This window comes from Salvelinus fontinalis, chromosome 15, assembly GCF_029448725.1.
Source record: "Salvelinus fontinalis isolate EN_2023a chromosome 15, ASM2944872v1, whole genome shotgun sequence".
Classification (NCBI taxonomy): domain Eukaryota; kingdom Metazoa; phylum Chordata; class Actinopteri; order Salmoniformes; family Salmonidae; genus Salvelinus; species Salvelinus fontinalis.
In genome coordinates, this window is record NC_074679.1 from 32174296 (window position 1) to 32188705 (window position 14410).

Below are 14410 nucleotides of genomic sequence, written 5' to 3' on the forward strand. Positions count from 1 at the left end.
TGAATCAACAGAGATCAAAAGTGATCAATGTAGAAACAGAAGTATGAACAAACTTTAATATAAGAAATGGTCGCAAAATACCACCATTCAACCCCAATCACAGCTCTGCGAAACACTGACTTGCTGCCGATGTTCAACTTTGAACAGAAAAAAACTTTAGCAGTTTAGAATAATGATATTATTTAATACAAAAGCTTGTTTCCTTCAGTTAGCAAGAAGTGAAAGGTAGGGGCGAGCAGGAGGAATCCGATACCTTGGGCAGAAACCAGAGTAGGTCACAGTACACCATAATAAAAGTCTCATTGAGTGGGCCCTCCTTCACTCTCCTAGCCCAGACTTTCTCCCACTGCTCCGATTTCATTTCCCCCTACCTTCCTTGATATCTGATCCTGTGCAGACGCTCAGGTTTCAGTTTTTACAGCTTAGGCAGCCTATTGCTGTATACATTCCTTTCTCCCCTGCTCTTACCCTGCACTATCCCCTATCCCACCAAGTATCTCCTTGATTACTTACTGTGGCTTATTTTACCATGGTGCACATTAAAGCGGCACAAGATGAAGGAAACACTGTCAGACTGTTGGATTTTCTGAGGTATGATCTCTCACAAGGGCACATTGTGTGGTGTTTTTTTTCTTTCTTGCTTTTTCAAGCAGACGAGAGAGGAGGGAGAAAAGAAAGAACGAACAGTAAAAATGTTTCAAGTAGAAAACAGACCTTCAGTTTATGGTTAAGGGAGAGAGTTAAACTGTAGCATGTTTGGCAGAGAATGTTTAAGATAGTGGCTTTTGAGATAAATACTGTATCTTATGGAAACATGGAACTAGGGCTACTTTTTCATCTGTATCCACTAGTCTTATTGGTCTTTGTTTAGCAGTAACAATTTTGTCACACTGTGACACACAGTGCCTTCAGAAAGTATTCACACCCCCTTGACTTTTTCCACATTGTGTTGTGTTACAGTCTGAATTTAAAATGTATTACATTGAGATTTTGTGACACTGGCCTACACACAATACCCCATAATGTCAAAATGGAATTATATATACTATACTAGTCAAAAGTTTGGACGTGGCTACTCATTCAACAGTTTTTCTTTATTTTTACTATTTTCTAAACTGTAGAATAATATTGAAGACATCAAAACTATGAAATAACACATATGGAATCATGTAGTAACTGTCACAAGCGTTTGTAGAGATGGACCAAGGCGCAGCGTGATTAAAGTTCCACATAATTTATTAAAGTGAAACTATCAAACAAAAACAAGAAACAAACAACGAACCGTGACTACAGAGGTACACATGCACTAACTCAAAATACAAAATTCAATATCCCACAAACACAGGTAGGAACAAACACTACTTAAATATGATCCCCGCCTCCCGGGTGGCGCAGTGGTCTACACCAGAGTCTCTGGGTTCGCGCCTAGGCTCTGTCGCAGCCGGCCGCGACCGGGAGGTCCGTCACACAATTGGCCTAGCGTCGTCCGGGTTAGGGAGGGTTTGGCCGGTAGGGATATCCTTGTCTCATCGCGCTCCAGCGACTCCTGTGGCGGGCCGGGTGCAGTGCGTGCTAACCGAGGGGGCCAGGTGCACGGTGTTTCCTCCGACACATTGGTGCGGCTGGCTTCCAGGTTGGAGGCGCGCTGTGTTAAGAAGCAGTGCGGCTTGGTTGGGTTGTGCTTCGGAGGACGCATTGCTTTCGACCTTCGTCTCTCCCGAGCCCGTACGGGAGTTGTAGCGATGAGACAAGATAGTAATTACTAGCGATTGGATACCACGAAAATTGGACAGTCTGGACTGGGCATCGGCCCAGTCTGGACTGGGCATCGGCGCAGAGGAGGGCTCCTGCCATGGAGCTGGACTGGACGCCGTGTTCGGACTGGGCATCGGCGCAGAGGAAGGCTCCTGCCCTGGAGCTGGAGGTTCCGGACCGTCTCATGAGGTTCCGGACTGTGGACCGTCGTTGGAGGTTCCGGACTGTGGACCGTCGTTGGAGGTTCCGGACTGTGGACCGTCATTGGAGGTTCCGGACTGTGAAACGTCGCCGGAAGCACTGGACTGGGAACGTCGACGGAAGCTCTGGGCTGGGATCTGTCGCCGGAAGCTCTGGACTGGGAACTGTCGCCAGAAGCTCTGGACTGGGAACTGTCGCCAGAAGCTCTGGACTGGGAACTGTCGCCAGAAGCTCTGGACTGGGAACTGTCGCCAGAAGCTCTGGACTGGGAACTGTCGCCAGAAGCTCTGGACTGGGAACTGTCGCGGGAAGCTCTGGACTGGGAACTGTCGCGGGAAGCTCTGGACTGGGAACTGTCGCGGGAAGCTCTGGACTGGGAACTGTCGCGGGAAGCTCTGGACTGGGAACTGTCGCGGGAAGCTCTGGACTGGGAACTGTCGTGGGAAGCTCTGGACTGGGAACTGTCGTGGGAAGCTCTGGACTGGGAACTGTCGCAGGAAGCCTGGTGCATGGGGCCGGTACCGGACTGGTGACATGGACTTCAGGGCGAGTGCGGGGAGGCGGCACAGGACATACTGGACTGGGGAGGCACACTGGAGGCCTGATACGTGGTACCGGTACAGGTAGCACCGGACTGGTGACACGCACTTCAGGGCGAGTGCGAGGAGAAGGAACAGGACGTACTGGGCTGTGAAGGCGCACTGGAGACCTGGTGCGTAGAGCCGGCACACATGGTACCGGACAAATGACACGCTCCTCAGGACGAGTATAGGGAGCTGGCACAGGTGGCATCGGACGGCTAACATGCTCCTCAGGGCGAATGCCGTGCATACTACGCCAAACCAACAGCTCTCTCGCTTCACTCTCCTCCAATTTATCCAACAACTTCTCTAAGGTTTCTAACTCTCCCCTCCGTTCACTCTCCTCCAATTTATCCAATAACTCCTCGACGGTCTCTGACTCACCCCTCAACTTTGCCGACCACCCCGTGTGCCCCCCAATGTTTTGGGGGGGGGGGGGGCTGCTTCTTGGGCTTGCGTCGTGGCCACGAACCCCGGCGTCGTCGCTGTCCTTCCTTCACCGCTTGCGTCTGCTTCCATGGAAGGCTTTCGTCTCCTGCCATTATCTCTTCCCAAGTCCAGGATGTCCTTACCTCCTGCACACGCTGCTTGGTCCTGTTGTGGTGGGATATTCTGTCACGATCGTTTGTAGAGACGGACCAAGGCGCAGCGTGATTAAAGTTCCACATAATTTATTAAAGTGAAACTATCAAACAAAAACAAGAAACAAACAACGAACCGTGACTACAGAGGTGCACATGCACTAACTCAAAATACAAAATTCAATATCCCACAAACACAGGTAGGAACAAACGCTACTTAAATATGATCGCCAATTAGAGACAACGATTACCAGCTGCCTCTAGTTGGGAATCACACAAATCACCAACATAGAAAATTAAACCTAGAACCCCACATAGACAAAATAAACTAGAACACCCCCCAGTCACACCCTGACCTACTCCACCATAGAAAATAAAGGCTCTCTATAGTCAGGACGTGACAGTAACCATATTTTAGATTCTTCAAAGTAGCCACCCTTTGCCTTGATGACAGCTTTGTACACTCTTGGCATTCTCTCAACCAGCTTCACCTGGAATGCTTTTCCAACAGTCTTGAAGGAGTTCCCACATATGCTGAGCACTTGTTGGCTGCTTTTCCTTCACTCTGTGGTCCAACTCATCCCAAACCATCTCAATTGGATTGAGGTCAGGGGATTGCGGAGGCCAGATCATCTGATGCAGCACTCCATCACTCTCCTTCTTGGTCAAATAGCCCTTACACAGCCTGGAGGTGTTGGATCATTGTACTGTTGAAAAACAAATGATAGTCCCACTAAGTTCAAACCAGATGAGATGGCGTATTGCTGCAGAATGCTGTGGTAGCCATGCTGGGGAAGTGTGCCTTGAATTCTAAATAAATCACAGACAGTGTCACAAGCAAAGCGCCCCCACACCATCACACCTCCTCCTCCATGCTTCACAGTGGGAACCACACATGCAGAGATCATCCATTCACCTACTCTGCATCCCACGGTGGTTGGAACCAAAAATCTAAAATTTGGATTAATCAGACCAAAGGACAGATTTCCACCGGTCTCATGTCCATTGTTCGTGTTTCTTGGCCCAAGCAAGTCTCTTATTATTATTGGTGTGCTTTAGTAGTGGTTCCTTTGCAGCAATTCGACCATGAAGGCCTGATTCACGCAGTCTCCTCTGAACAGTTGATTTTGAGATGTGTCTGTTACTTGAACTCTGTGAAGCATTTATTTGGGCTGCAATTTCTGAGGCTGGTAACTCTAATGAACTTATCCTCTGCAGCAGAGGTAACTCTGAGTCTTCCTTTCCTGTTGCGATCCTCATGAGAGCCAGTTTAATCATTGCGCTTGATGGTTTTTGCGACTGCACTTGAATAAACTTTCAAAGTTCTTGAAATGTCCCGCATTGACTGACGTTGATGTCTTAAAGTAATGATGGGACTGTTATTTCTCTTTGCTTATTTGAGCTGTTCTGGACATAATATGGACTTAACTTTTAACAAGGCACACCTGTTAATTGAAATGCATTCCAGGTGACTACCTCATGAAGCTGGTTGAGAGAATACCAAGAGTGTGCAAAGCTATCATCAAGGCAAAAGGTGGCTACTTTGAAGAATGTCAAATATAATATTTGAATAACTACCTCATCTCTGTACCCCACACATACAATTATCTGTAAGGTCCCTCAATCGAGCAGTGAATTTCAAACACAGATTCAACCACAAAGACCAGTGAGGTTTTCTGATGCCTCGCAAGAAGGGCACCTATTGGTAGATGGATAAAAATGTGAAAACATACATTGAATATCCCTTTGAGCATGGTTTAGTTATTCATTACACTTTGGATGGTGTATTATTTTTATTTCACCTTTATTTAACCAGGTATGCCAGTTGAGGACAAGTTCTCATTTACATCTGCGACCTGGCCAAGATAAAGCAAAAACAACAACACAGAGTTACACATGGGATAAACCAACCGTAGAAAAATGCTTATTGAAATTCTTGATTATTGTGGATATATCGGTGGTGACAGTGTTTCCTAGCTTCAGTGCAGTGGGCAGCTGGGAGCAGGTGCTCTTATTCTCTATGGACTTTACAGTGCCCCAAATATTTGGGGAATTAATGCTACAGGATGCAAATTTCTGTTTGCAAAAGCTAGCCTTTGCTTTCCTAACTGACTGTGTATATTGGTTCCTGACTTCCCTGAAAAGTTGCATATCGTGGGGGCTATTCGATACTAATGCAGTACGCCACAGGATGTGTTTGTGCTGGTCAAGGGCAGTCAAGTCTGGAGTGAACCAAGGGCTAAATCTGTTATTAGTTCTACATTTTTTGAAAGCTTATTTAAGATGGTGAGGAAAGAACTTTTAAAGAACAACCAGGCATCCTCTACTGACGGGATGAAGTCAATATCCTTCCAGGATACCCAGGCGAGATCATTTAGAAAGGCCTGCTCGCTGAAGTGTTTTAGGGAGCGTTTGACAGTCATGAGGGGTGGTCGTTTGACCGCGGGCCCATTACGGACGCAGGAAATGAGGCAGTGATCGCTGAGATCCTGGTTGAAGACAGCAGAGGTGTATTTAGAGGGCAAGTTGGTCAGAAGGATATCTATGAGGGTGCCCATGTTTACCGATTTAGGGTTGTACCTGGTAGGTTCCTTGATCATTTGTGTGAGATTGAGGGCATCTAGCTTAGATTATAAGACGGGCAGGGTGTTAAGCATATCCCAGTTTGGGTCACCTAACAGTACGAACTCTGAAGATAGATGAGGGGCAATCAATTAACATAGGGTGTTCAGGGCACAGCTGGGGGCTGAGGGAGGTCTATAACAAGCGGCAACAGTGGATTTTTAAAAGTAGAAGCTCAAACTGTTTGGGCACAGACCACTACAGTATGACAGAACTCTGCAGGCTATCTCTGCAGTAGATTGCAACTCTGCCCCTTTGGCAGTTCTATCTTGACGGAAAATGTTGTAGGAAATTTCAGAATTTTTGGTGGCCTTTCTAAGCCAGGATTCAGACACGGTAAGGACATCAGGGTTGGAGGAGTGTGCTAAAGCAGTGAATAAAACAAACTTAGGGAGGAGGCTTCTGATGTTAACATGCATGAAACCAAGACTTTTACGGTTACAGAAGTCAACAAATGAGAGCGCCTGGGGAATAGGTGTAGTACTGGGGGCTACAAGGCCTGGGTTACCCTCTACATTACCAGAGGAACAGAGGAGGAGTAGGGTAAGGGTACGGCTAGAGGCTATAAGAACTGGTCGTCTAAGAACTGGTCATATTTTTATTTATTTAAATGTTTTTATTTCACCTTTATTTAACCAGGTAGGCCAGTTGAGAACAAGTTCTTATTTACAACTGCGACCTGGTCAAGATAAAGCAAAGCAATGCGACAAAAACAACAACACAGAGTTACACATCAGATAAACAAACGTACAGTCAATAACACAATAGAAAAATCTATGTACAGTGTGTGCAAATGTAGTAAGGTTAGGGAGGTAAGGCAATAAATAGCACATAGTGTCGAAATAATAACAATTTAGCATTAACACTGGAGTGAAAGATGTGCAGATGATAATGTGCAAGTCGAGATACTGGGGTGCAAAAGAGCAACAACAAAAAAATAACAATATAGGGATGAGGTAGTTGGGTGGGCTATTTACAGATGGGCTGTGTACAGGTACAGTGATCGGTAAGCTGCTTTGACAGCTGATGCTTAAAGTTAGTGAGGGAGATATAAGTCTCCAGCTTCAGTGTCTTTTGCCATTCGTTCCAGTCATTGGCAGCAGAGAACTGGAAGGATAGGTGGCCAAAGTAGGTGTTGGCTTTGGGGATGACCAGTGAAATATAGCTGAGCTGAGATAAGGCGGGGCTTTACCTAGTAAAGACTTATAGATGACCTGAAGCCAGTGGGTTTGGCGACGAATATGTAGTGAGGGCCAGCCAACGAGGACATAAAGGTGGTGGGTAGTGTATGGGGCTTTGGTGACAAAACGGATGGCACTGTGATAGACTACATTCAATTTGCTGAGTAGAGTGAGTAGAGTGTATCAATACATCCAGTCACTGCAAAGGTACGGGTGTCCATCCTAACTCAATTTCCAGAGCGGAAAGAAACCTCTCAGGGATTTCACCATGAGGCCAATGTTGACTTTAAAACAGTTACATAGTTTATTGGCTGTGACGGAAGAAAACTGAAGATGGATCAACAACGTAGTTACTCCACAATACTAACCTAAATGACAGAGTGAAAAGAAGGAAGCCTGCACAGAATAAAAATATTCCAAAACATGCATCCTGTTCGCAATAAGGCACTAAAGTTAAACTGCAACAAAAGAAGGTGGCAAAGAAATAAACGTTAAGTCCTGAATACAAAGTGTTATGTTTGGGGCAAATCCAACATAACACATCACTGAGTACCACTTTTCATATTTTCAAGCTTGGTGGTGGCTGCATCATGTTATGTGTACGCTTGTCATCGGCAAAGACTAAGGAGTTTTTTAGGATAAAAAGAAGCTAAGTGTAACGGCGTTCCTCCTCCTCTTCATCCGAAAAGGAGGAGTAGTGATTCGACCAACATGCAGCGTTGTAGTTCGAAATATTATTTATTAAACAAAACAGAAAACACGACGAACACTTTAATAATTACAAAACAATAAACGACGTAGACAGACCTGGACGACGAACTTACATGAAACACGAAGAACGCAATAACAGGAAAACTGACTACATAAAACGAACGAACAAACAAAACCGAAAACAGTCCCGTGTGGCGTAACATACACTGACACAGACACAGGAGACAACCACCCACAACAAACAGTGTGAAAACACCTACCTTAATATGGCTCTCAATCAGAGGAAATGAAAACCACCTGCCTCTAATTGAGAGCCATATCAGGTCACCCTTAACAAACATAGAAACACACAACATAGACTACCCACCCAAACTCACGCCCTGACCGTCAAACACATACAAAATAACAGAAAACCGGTCAGGAACGTGACACTAAGCACAGGCAAAATCCAAGAGGAAAACCTGGTTCAGTGTACTTTTCAACGGACACTGGGAGACAAATTCACCTTTCAGCAAGACAAAAACCTAAAACAGAAGCTCAAATATACACTGGAATCTCTTACCAAGTTTAGACTTAAATCAGCTTGAAAGTCTATGGCAAGACTTGAAAATGGCTGTCTAGTAATGATCAACAACCAACTTTCAGAGCTTTAAGAATTTTTTTAAAAGAATGTGCAAATATTGTACAATCAAGGTGTACAAAGCCCTTAGAGATTTACCCAGAAAGACTCACAGCTGTAATTGCTGCCAAAGGTAATTCTAACATGTATTGACTCTGGGGTATAAATACTTACGTAAATTAGATATTTCTGTATTTAATTTTCAATAAATTTGCTAAAATTTCTAAAAACAGATTTCCACTTTGTCATTATTGTATTGTGTGTAGATGGGTGAGATAATTAATTTTGAATTCAAGCTGTAACACAACAAAATGTGGAATAAGTCAAGGGGTATGAATACTATGAATAATATAAAATCCATGAACACTTTCAGGGTCAGATTTGATTTAGTACCAGGTGCAAAGTTTAAACCTTGTTTTTCCAGATGGAATTACTGCATCTCAGTCAACATAAAGCCAATTGTAATTGTGGCCCCATAAGAGTCTTGATGGTCAGGAACAGCTTGTTGACACCACAGCACATCCTATAGCCACAAACTGGCTAGGAATGCTATTTGATCGGTCTCTAATTGTATTACCACTTCCTTGATAATCACTTATCTGTTAAGGCTGACATAGAACTGGAATTCACAGTAGTACGCGCAAGATGTACATTGTACTTGATGTAGACTTTTGCTATTTTCTGGCTACCATCAGCTCTGAATTGGAACTGTGTTCTTCAATGTTGAAGGAGAATCAGTTCATCTTATATTTGGTTGTACGGAGACATCCAGAATTCTCTACATATGCTGATAATTATACTGTAGATGTGGCACCTTCCACACTTTAAACTAAGCTAATTGCTTTAAACTAAGCTCATTGAGGAGGAGATGGAACAGAAGGATATGGCAGCTTTGCTCTGAGTAGTTTTTTTACAACTGATGTCAGTCAGTCACTTCAGAGAATGAATATGACGATTGAGTCATTTTCCCAACAGTGCAGACAACTTTGTCTGTCTGACACTATGAAATGAATTAAACACTTGGACAGCATTTCATAATTTGATTGATGGAGACAAAGAAACAAAATCAAATCCACAGAATACTATTATGTGCTAGTCAAAATAATTCCCATTTAGAATGCCTGTTGGTCCATTGTCTCCCACTGGGCACACAATAGTTGAATTGACGTTGTTCTCACGTAATTTCAATTAAATTACGTTGATATGCCACTCATTTTGTAGAAATTAAAATGAATCAATAAATAAATATGGCATCTTAAATGCAATAGGGCTGAATGTAGCACGCATGAGACCAATATTCAAATCCAAATATTGTATGTAGCATGCCTCCACACAATTCACAGCAAGAGAAAAAGGGGTGTTTCTCTGAAACCCAGTACACACACCTCTTAGACGAGAAAAGACATGATGCACACCAAAACGTCTGTAGGCTTTTCTGACAATCTTTGTTCATAATTCCTCTAAATCAATATATCAAAAATAAAACCCATACTCTAACAATAAGCCTATATCCGAATATGCTTTGGGAATTATTCTGTACTGGAAATTGTTTTTCTCAACCCAGGCATAGAATGTGTACAAACAATGAACACATGATGAAACCCTGAGACAAAGCAGCGATAGGTTCCCTGCATGCCATGCCCTCTTCACGTTTTTTCCACAATGTACGACCATTCCATCACAGCAGGAAAATCTATCTTACTGCTAAATATTTAAATCAATACATGGCATGCATAAGTGTACCATTAGGTAGGCTTATAATGTATGCAGAACAGTATAACGCACGATAAACAATGTGATCTTGTCCGGCGTCTGCAGACACACATCTGGAAGCACACCTCTAGCGCTTCGGCTCGTCCACAGCTGGAAAGGACAGATATCGTTTGGCTTGAGTTCACGATGCCGTCTAGAGACGATGTCTAGCGTTAATAATTTGCAGTAAGTCAATTTCCTTTCATTGATCATGATAGTCTCCCCGCGATGTTTCAATTGAAATGCGTAGGCTACGCTCAGTGTTGTTTCTGCGGGAGTAGCGGTAGTAATAGTATAGTGGCACTGTTGACGCCTTGACTGACGCACTGGATTTACCATTTACTTCAATGGAACCATGTGGGCCAAGGAAAACCACACAAATTACTATAATGGGGTCCTAATTCTCCAGAATATGTTTTCCCATTCATTGCCAAAAAGTAAATGTGGGCTACTGGTAGGCCTATGTGGAACAACAAAGACAGTGTAGCCTAGGCTGTATTATAACGCATGGCAAGACATTCTACCCTATCCATTTTTATTCAACCTGCTGTGGACACTGGACTATGAATGGGTTTAATTAATTCCCCCAAATTGATATGACGTTGAACTTATTCGCTATTCATCCAATAAATTGCATTAATGAATCAGGTCTACTCTAAAATGTGAAAGAGGATGCGCGCTTTACGCATCCACATATATCACGCGTTTTAATGAGTACTCTGTTTCCATGCGTAATCACAACCAAGTGGTCCAATGTCGATCACTTACCTTCATTTCTTCGTTGATTTCCCTTTTCACCGGGTGAGCCGGTTTTCTGCTTCTTTTATTTTCGGGGGGTCTGCCCTCTTTTTCCATCTCTGCCATTTTTTATAATAGCTCTGTCAATATTTGCGATTGGGGTAGAGTGGACAAGTGCGAGGCAGGGCCGCTTTAAAGTTGCCCAAAGGCTAATGTCAAGCTGGGTAACAGCCCGGGTGAAGTTGATGATGCCGTTGAGGGCTTGCGTTGCCCTGTTAAGTCAGCCATCTTCTGCCCCTATTTTTCCACGGTCTGTGCGCAAGTTGGTGTGTGTGAGCTGCCTCTGAGTCAAATGAGAGGTTGAGTGAGAAAAAAATCTAGACAGGGGGAGGAGCGTCCCCTGTAACATAATATGACGCTGTTGATCAGAGGTGGGCTATTTCCTCTCGATTTTCCGTAACGTTTTAACTTTGGGCCCTCCTCACCTCACACATGCAATCTTACAACCTAGTCTGGCAGGCTCTCCCACTTCATGAAGGTTTTTGCGCCCTATCCTGTCTGCCACTTCTGGACAGATGTTGCTTATCTGTAGCCATTACAGATTTACAATAGAAATTGTGCAAGCCTCTGACAGGTGGTCCCAATCAAGTTCTTGACCTCTTCCGTGTGATAGAACCAAGGAGTTTAGATAGAACTCAGTTGCAACAAAGGCAAAGCTCTAACACACTTGCATGATTTTATGATGAGAAGAGGCAGATGCCCTCCTACTTAACATATTAGCTCCATGACTTTCCACAGGGTGTATCTACTGTAAGGTGGCTTCCTTCCTTCCTGGTAGGCTATAATTGCTTTTACTATCCTCAATGCAGATGAAGGAAAGGAGAGGCATCATCGTTAATCCACAGAGGAGTCCCAAAAATGGGAGCTCCTTGTTCTAAAAGAAAATGTCCTTGAAATAATATCCCTGTCTAGTCTCTGTTCATAAGCAGATTGTGTAACTCAATGAGTGCATTGTCCCGCGAATGCATGCACAGACAGACCGACAGACAGACACACACACAGGCTGCAGTTCGATATTGTTACATGAACTGAAACATAATAATTATGTTTTTCCTGTAGAATAGTCAACACAAAATGTAATGTAGCACAGCTCCTTCCACTCAACCAGACCCTCCAGACATCTGCAATTGGTAGTTGTGTTATTACACAGGTAGGCTTATATAAGCAACTTGATATAAAGTGTTATCAAAATGCTTAATGAAAGTAAACACATATTTAATGAAATTATAGCTATCAGTCATATTTAACAGATTTAGATTTTTTTTCCTGGAGTCCATGCTCAATGGCTGCATTTACACAGGCAGCCCAATTCTGCTCTTTTTTTCAACAATTTTGTCTTTTGACCTATCAGATTGGACAGTAGATCGGAATTGGGCTGTCTGTGTAAACACAGCTAAAGATGCTCTAAGGCTGCATTTACACAGGCAGCCCAATTCTAATTGATGTTTTGACCAATCAGATCAGCTCTTTTGCCTTTAATTGGCCAAAATATCAGAATTGGGCTGCCTGTGTAAATGCAGCCAAAGTTCTCTGAATAAGAGTGAATTTACATGGTGAAGATCACACGCTTATAGAGTATGACGTAGATGTAAAAAGTAAACAGCATAGTGGGTCAATTTCCGCAACAATTAACAGCATTGAAGCGCGAAGCTACAACTTCTCCCCTGTTTTGGTTCCCTGGCTACCATGCTGTCAACAGCATGAAGCGAACTCGTGCACATGTGCAGATACTGTGTGTGACTGTGAAAGAGCCTCTCGCTCCTCTCAATATCTGCGGTGCTACTCGTGGCAACGTCATTTCGCTGAGTACCTTTAATTAGGCAAACTTTTTTATTGGTAGTGTAACAGTTTAACTTTAGTCCGTCCCCTTGCCCCAACCCGGGTGCGAACCAGGGCGCACCACATCAACAACAGTCACCCACGATGGCATCGTTACCCATCGCTCCACAAAAGCCGCGGCCCTTGCAGAGCAAAACCACTACTTCAAGGTCTCAAAGCGAGTGACGTAACTGATTGAAACGCTATTAGCGCGCACCACTGCTAACTAGCTAGCCATTTCACATCCGTTACAGTAGCACACTGGTGCTCCCAACTTAAAAAAGTTAGGAGCACCAAACAATATTTAGGAGCACCAGAAAAAGAGATTAGGCCTAGGCCTATTCTCAATTTAATTCATTTTAAACTCAGGCTGTAGCACAACAAAATGTGGGAAAAAATAAAGGGGTGTGAATACATTCATACTGTATGTCCCTCCGTGCACCTTCTGTGACTTCTACGATTTTAACTCATTAACCACAATATTTCTCCAAGTTTCCACCATCATTGTTAAGCCCTAGTTCTTTTTTTGTTGCTTTGACAAAGTAATTTCTGAAGATTATTATTTATTTCATGTGATGAGTGATTCAATTACGTCTGTCCCTCATTTAAAGTCAACCTTAAACAAAATCTTGTTTTAAATATTTTTTTATATTTTATTTCAAAAGAAACATTGAACATCTAATAGTCAAATCCTGGTGTAAAAACAGGTAAACTGGTTCTACTCTTTTTGGCCATTTTCTAGTATTTTGTGGTGGAATACTGAGCTGGTTGAGCATCGGCCTAATTTGAAATGTTTTGACAATTTCATTTTTTTGCTTACAATTGCTCTTCCCTGTGCACACAACAAGCTTCCATTCCCCATGTCACAAGATGATTTCTGGCTGATTTTAGATTAAGTCGTCAACCCTGTTACTTTATTTGGCACTTAATAGGCACTTATTTTGTTTCTCTTGAGATGTGAAAACGTTTTTTTTTAAATGTGCTCTGTATGACAGAATGTTAAAATGAGGTGAAATCAAAGTTTTTTTGTTGTTGAAAAGGCACCAATTGCTGGAACGACCCAAATAGGGCTAAGCAATTTTATCAACTTCCACTGTCCTCCCAAGAGTTTCTGAATTGCCTCAGGTGAGGTGAAATGATAGGCTGCAATGTATTGACTTTGCTCGCCGCTGATACAAATGTAACAGCAGCAGGAGCGCACCAGACACGAACACAAATGTAACAACTGTGATGCCAATGACAAATTCTAGCCTACATGGTGGTATCATGTCAGCTTTGTTAGCCTAAATGACTTTTCAATAATCATATTATATCAAAGACACTTCTTCTGAAGGATATCCAAAATCCGAAGAAAAAAAGCATGTTTTTTCCCTCAATTTTATTTCACCCCGAATGTTGGATCCTTCTCAGTTAGTAAAATTAAACAATGTTTTATGTTTTGTCAATTTTTCTACACGCAACCCTAATATTTTTCTTTGCTAAAATGCGTGACGGTTAGTACTGAATGACGCGTTTCCCCCAAAAACATTCTTCAAAGTTCTCGAACAGATTTTGAGGTACGTTTACTCCGTTAGGTGGGTGTCGCGGGTGTGGCTTGAAGCTATGAGTGCCTTATTCAAAGGCCAGCAATGCATTTTGCCAACCCCTCCCCGTTTTTCAACTGGTTGTTCAGAACCGTACAGTTTCCGTTTAACTGAATGTTGCACACCGTTTTTCCGGCTCGCCACTGGTTAATAAGGCACAAAGTTAATGAGACACAATAAACACCACCAATTTCTACAATGTATCTTC

The 14410-nt window shown here is 43.1% G+C and overlaps 2 protein-coding genes across 9 annotated transcripts in view; one reads left to right on the forward strand and one right to left on the reverse strand.

The window, feature by feature from the left end:
- Positions 1–11199, reverse strand: part of LOC129811818 (sine oculis-binding protein homolog A-like) — a 38347-nt gene extending 27148 nt beyond the window's left edge. For 3 of the 8 annotated variants that reach the window (XM_055863458.1, XM_055863453.1, XM_055863452.1), the window contains exon 1: positions 10772–11199. In XM_055863458.1, coding sequence (XP_055719433.1) covers positions 10772–10867 — 96 coding nt within the window. In that variant the 5' untranslated portion in view covers positions 10868–11199. The remainder of the gene's footprint in view (positions 1–10771) is intronic. The other 5 variants (XM_055863451.1, XM_055863454.1, XM_055863457.1 and 2 more) reach the window with 3 other exon arrangements.
- LOC129811821 (all trans-polyprenyl-diphosphate synthase PDSS2-like) overlaps positions 9907–14410 on the forward strand; it is a 47055-nt gene continuing 42551 nt past the window's right edge. The window contains exon 1 of the mRNA XM_055863465.1: positions 9907–10189. Coding sequence (XP_055719440.1) covers positions 10167–10189 — 23 coding nt within the window. The 5' untranslated portion in view covers positions 9907–10166. The remainder of the gene's footprint in view (positions 10190–14410) is intronic.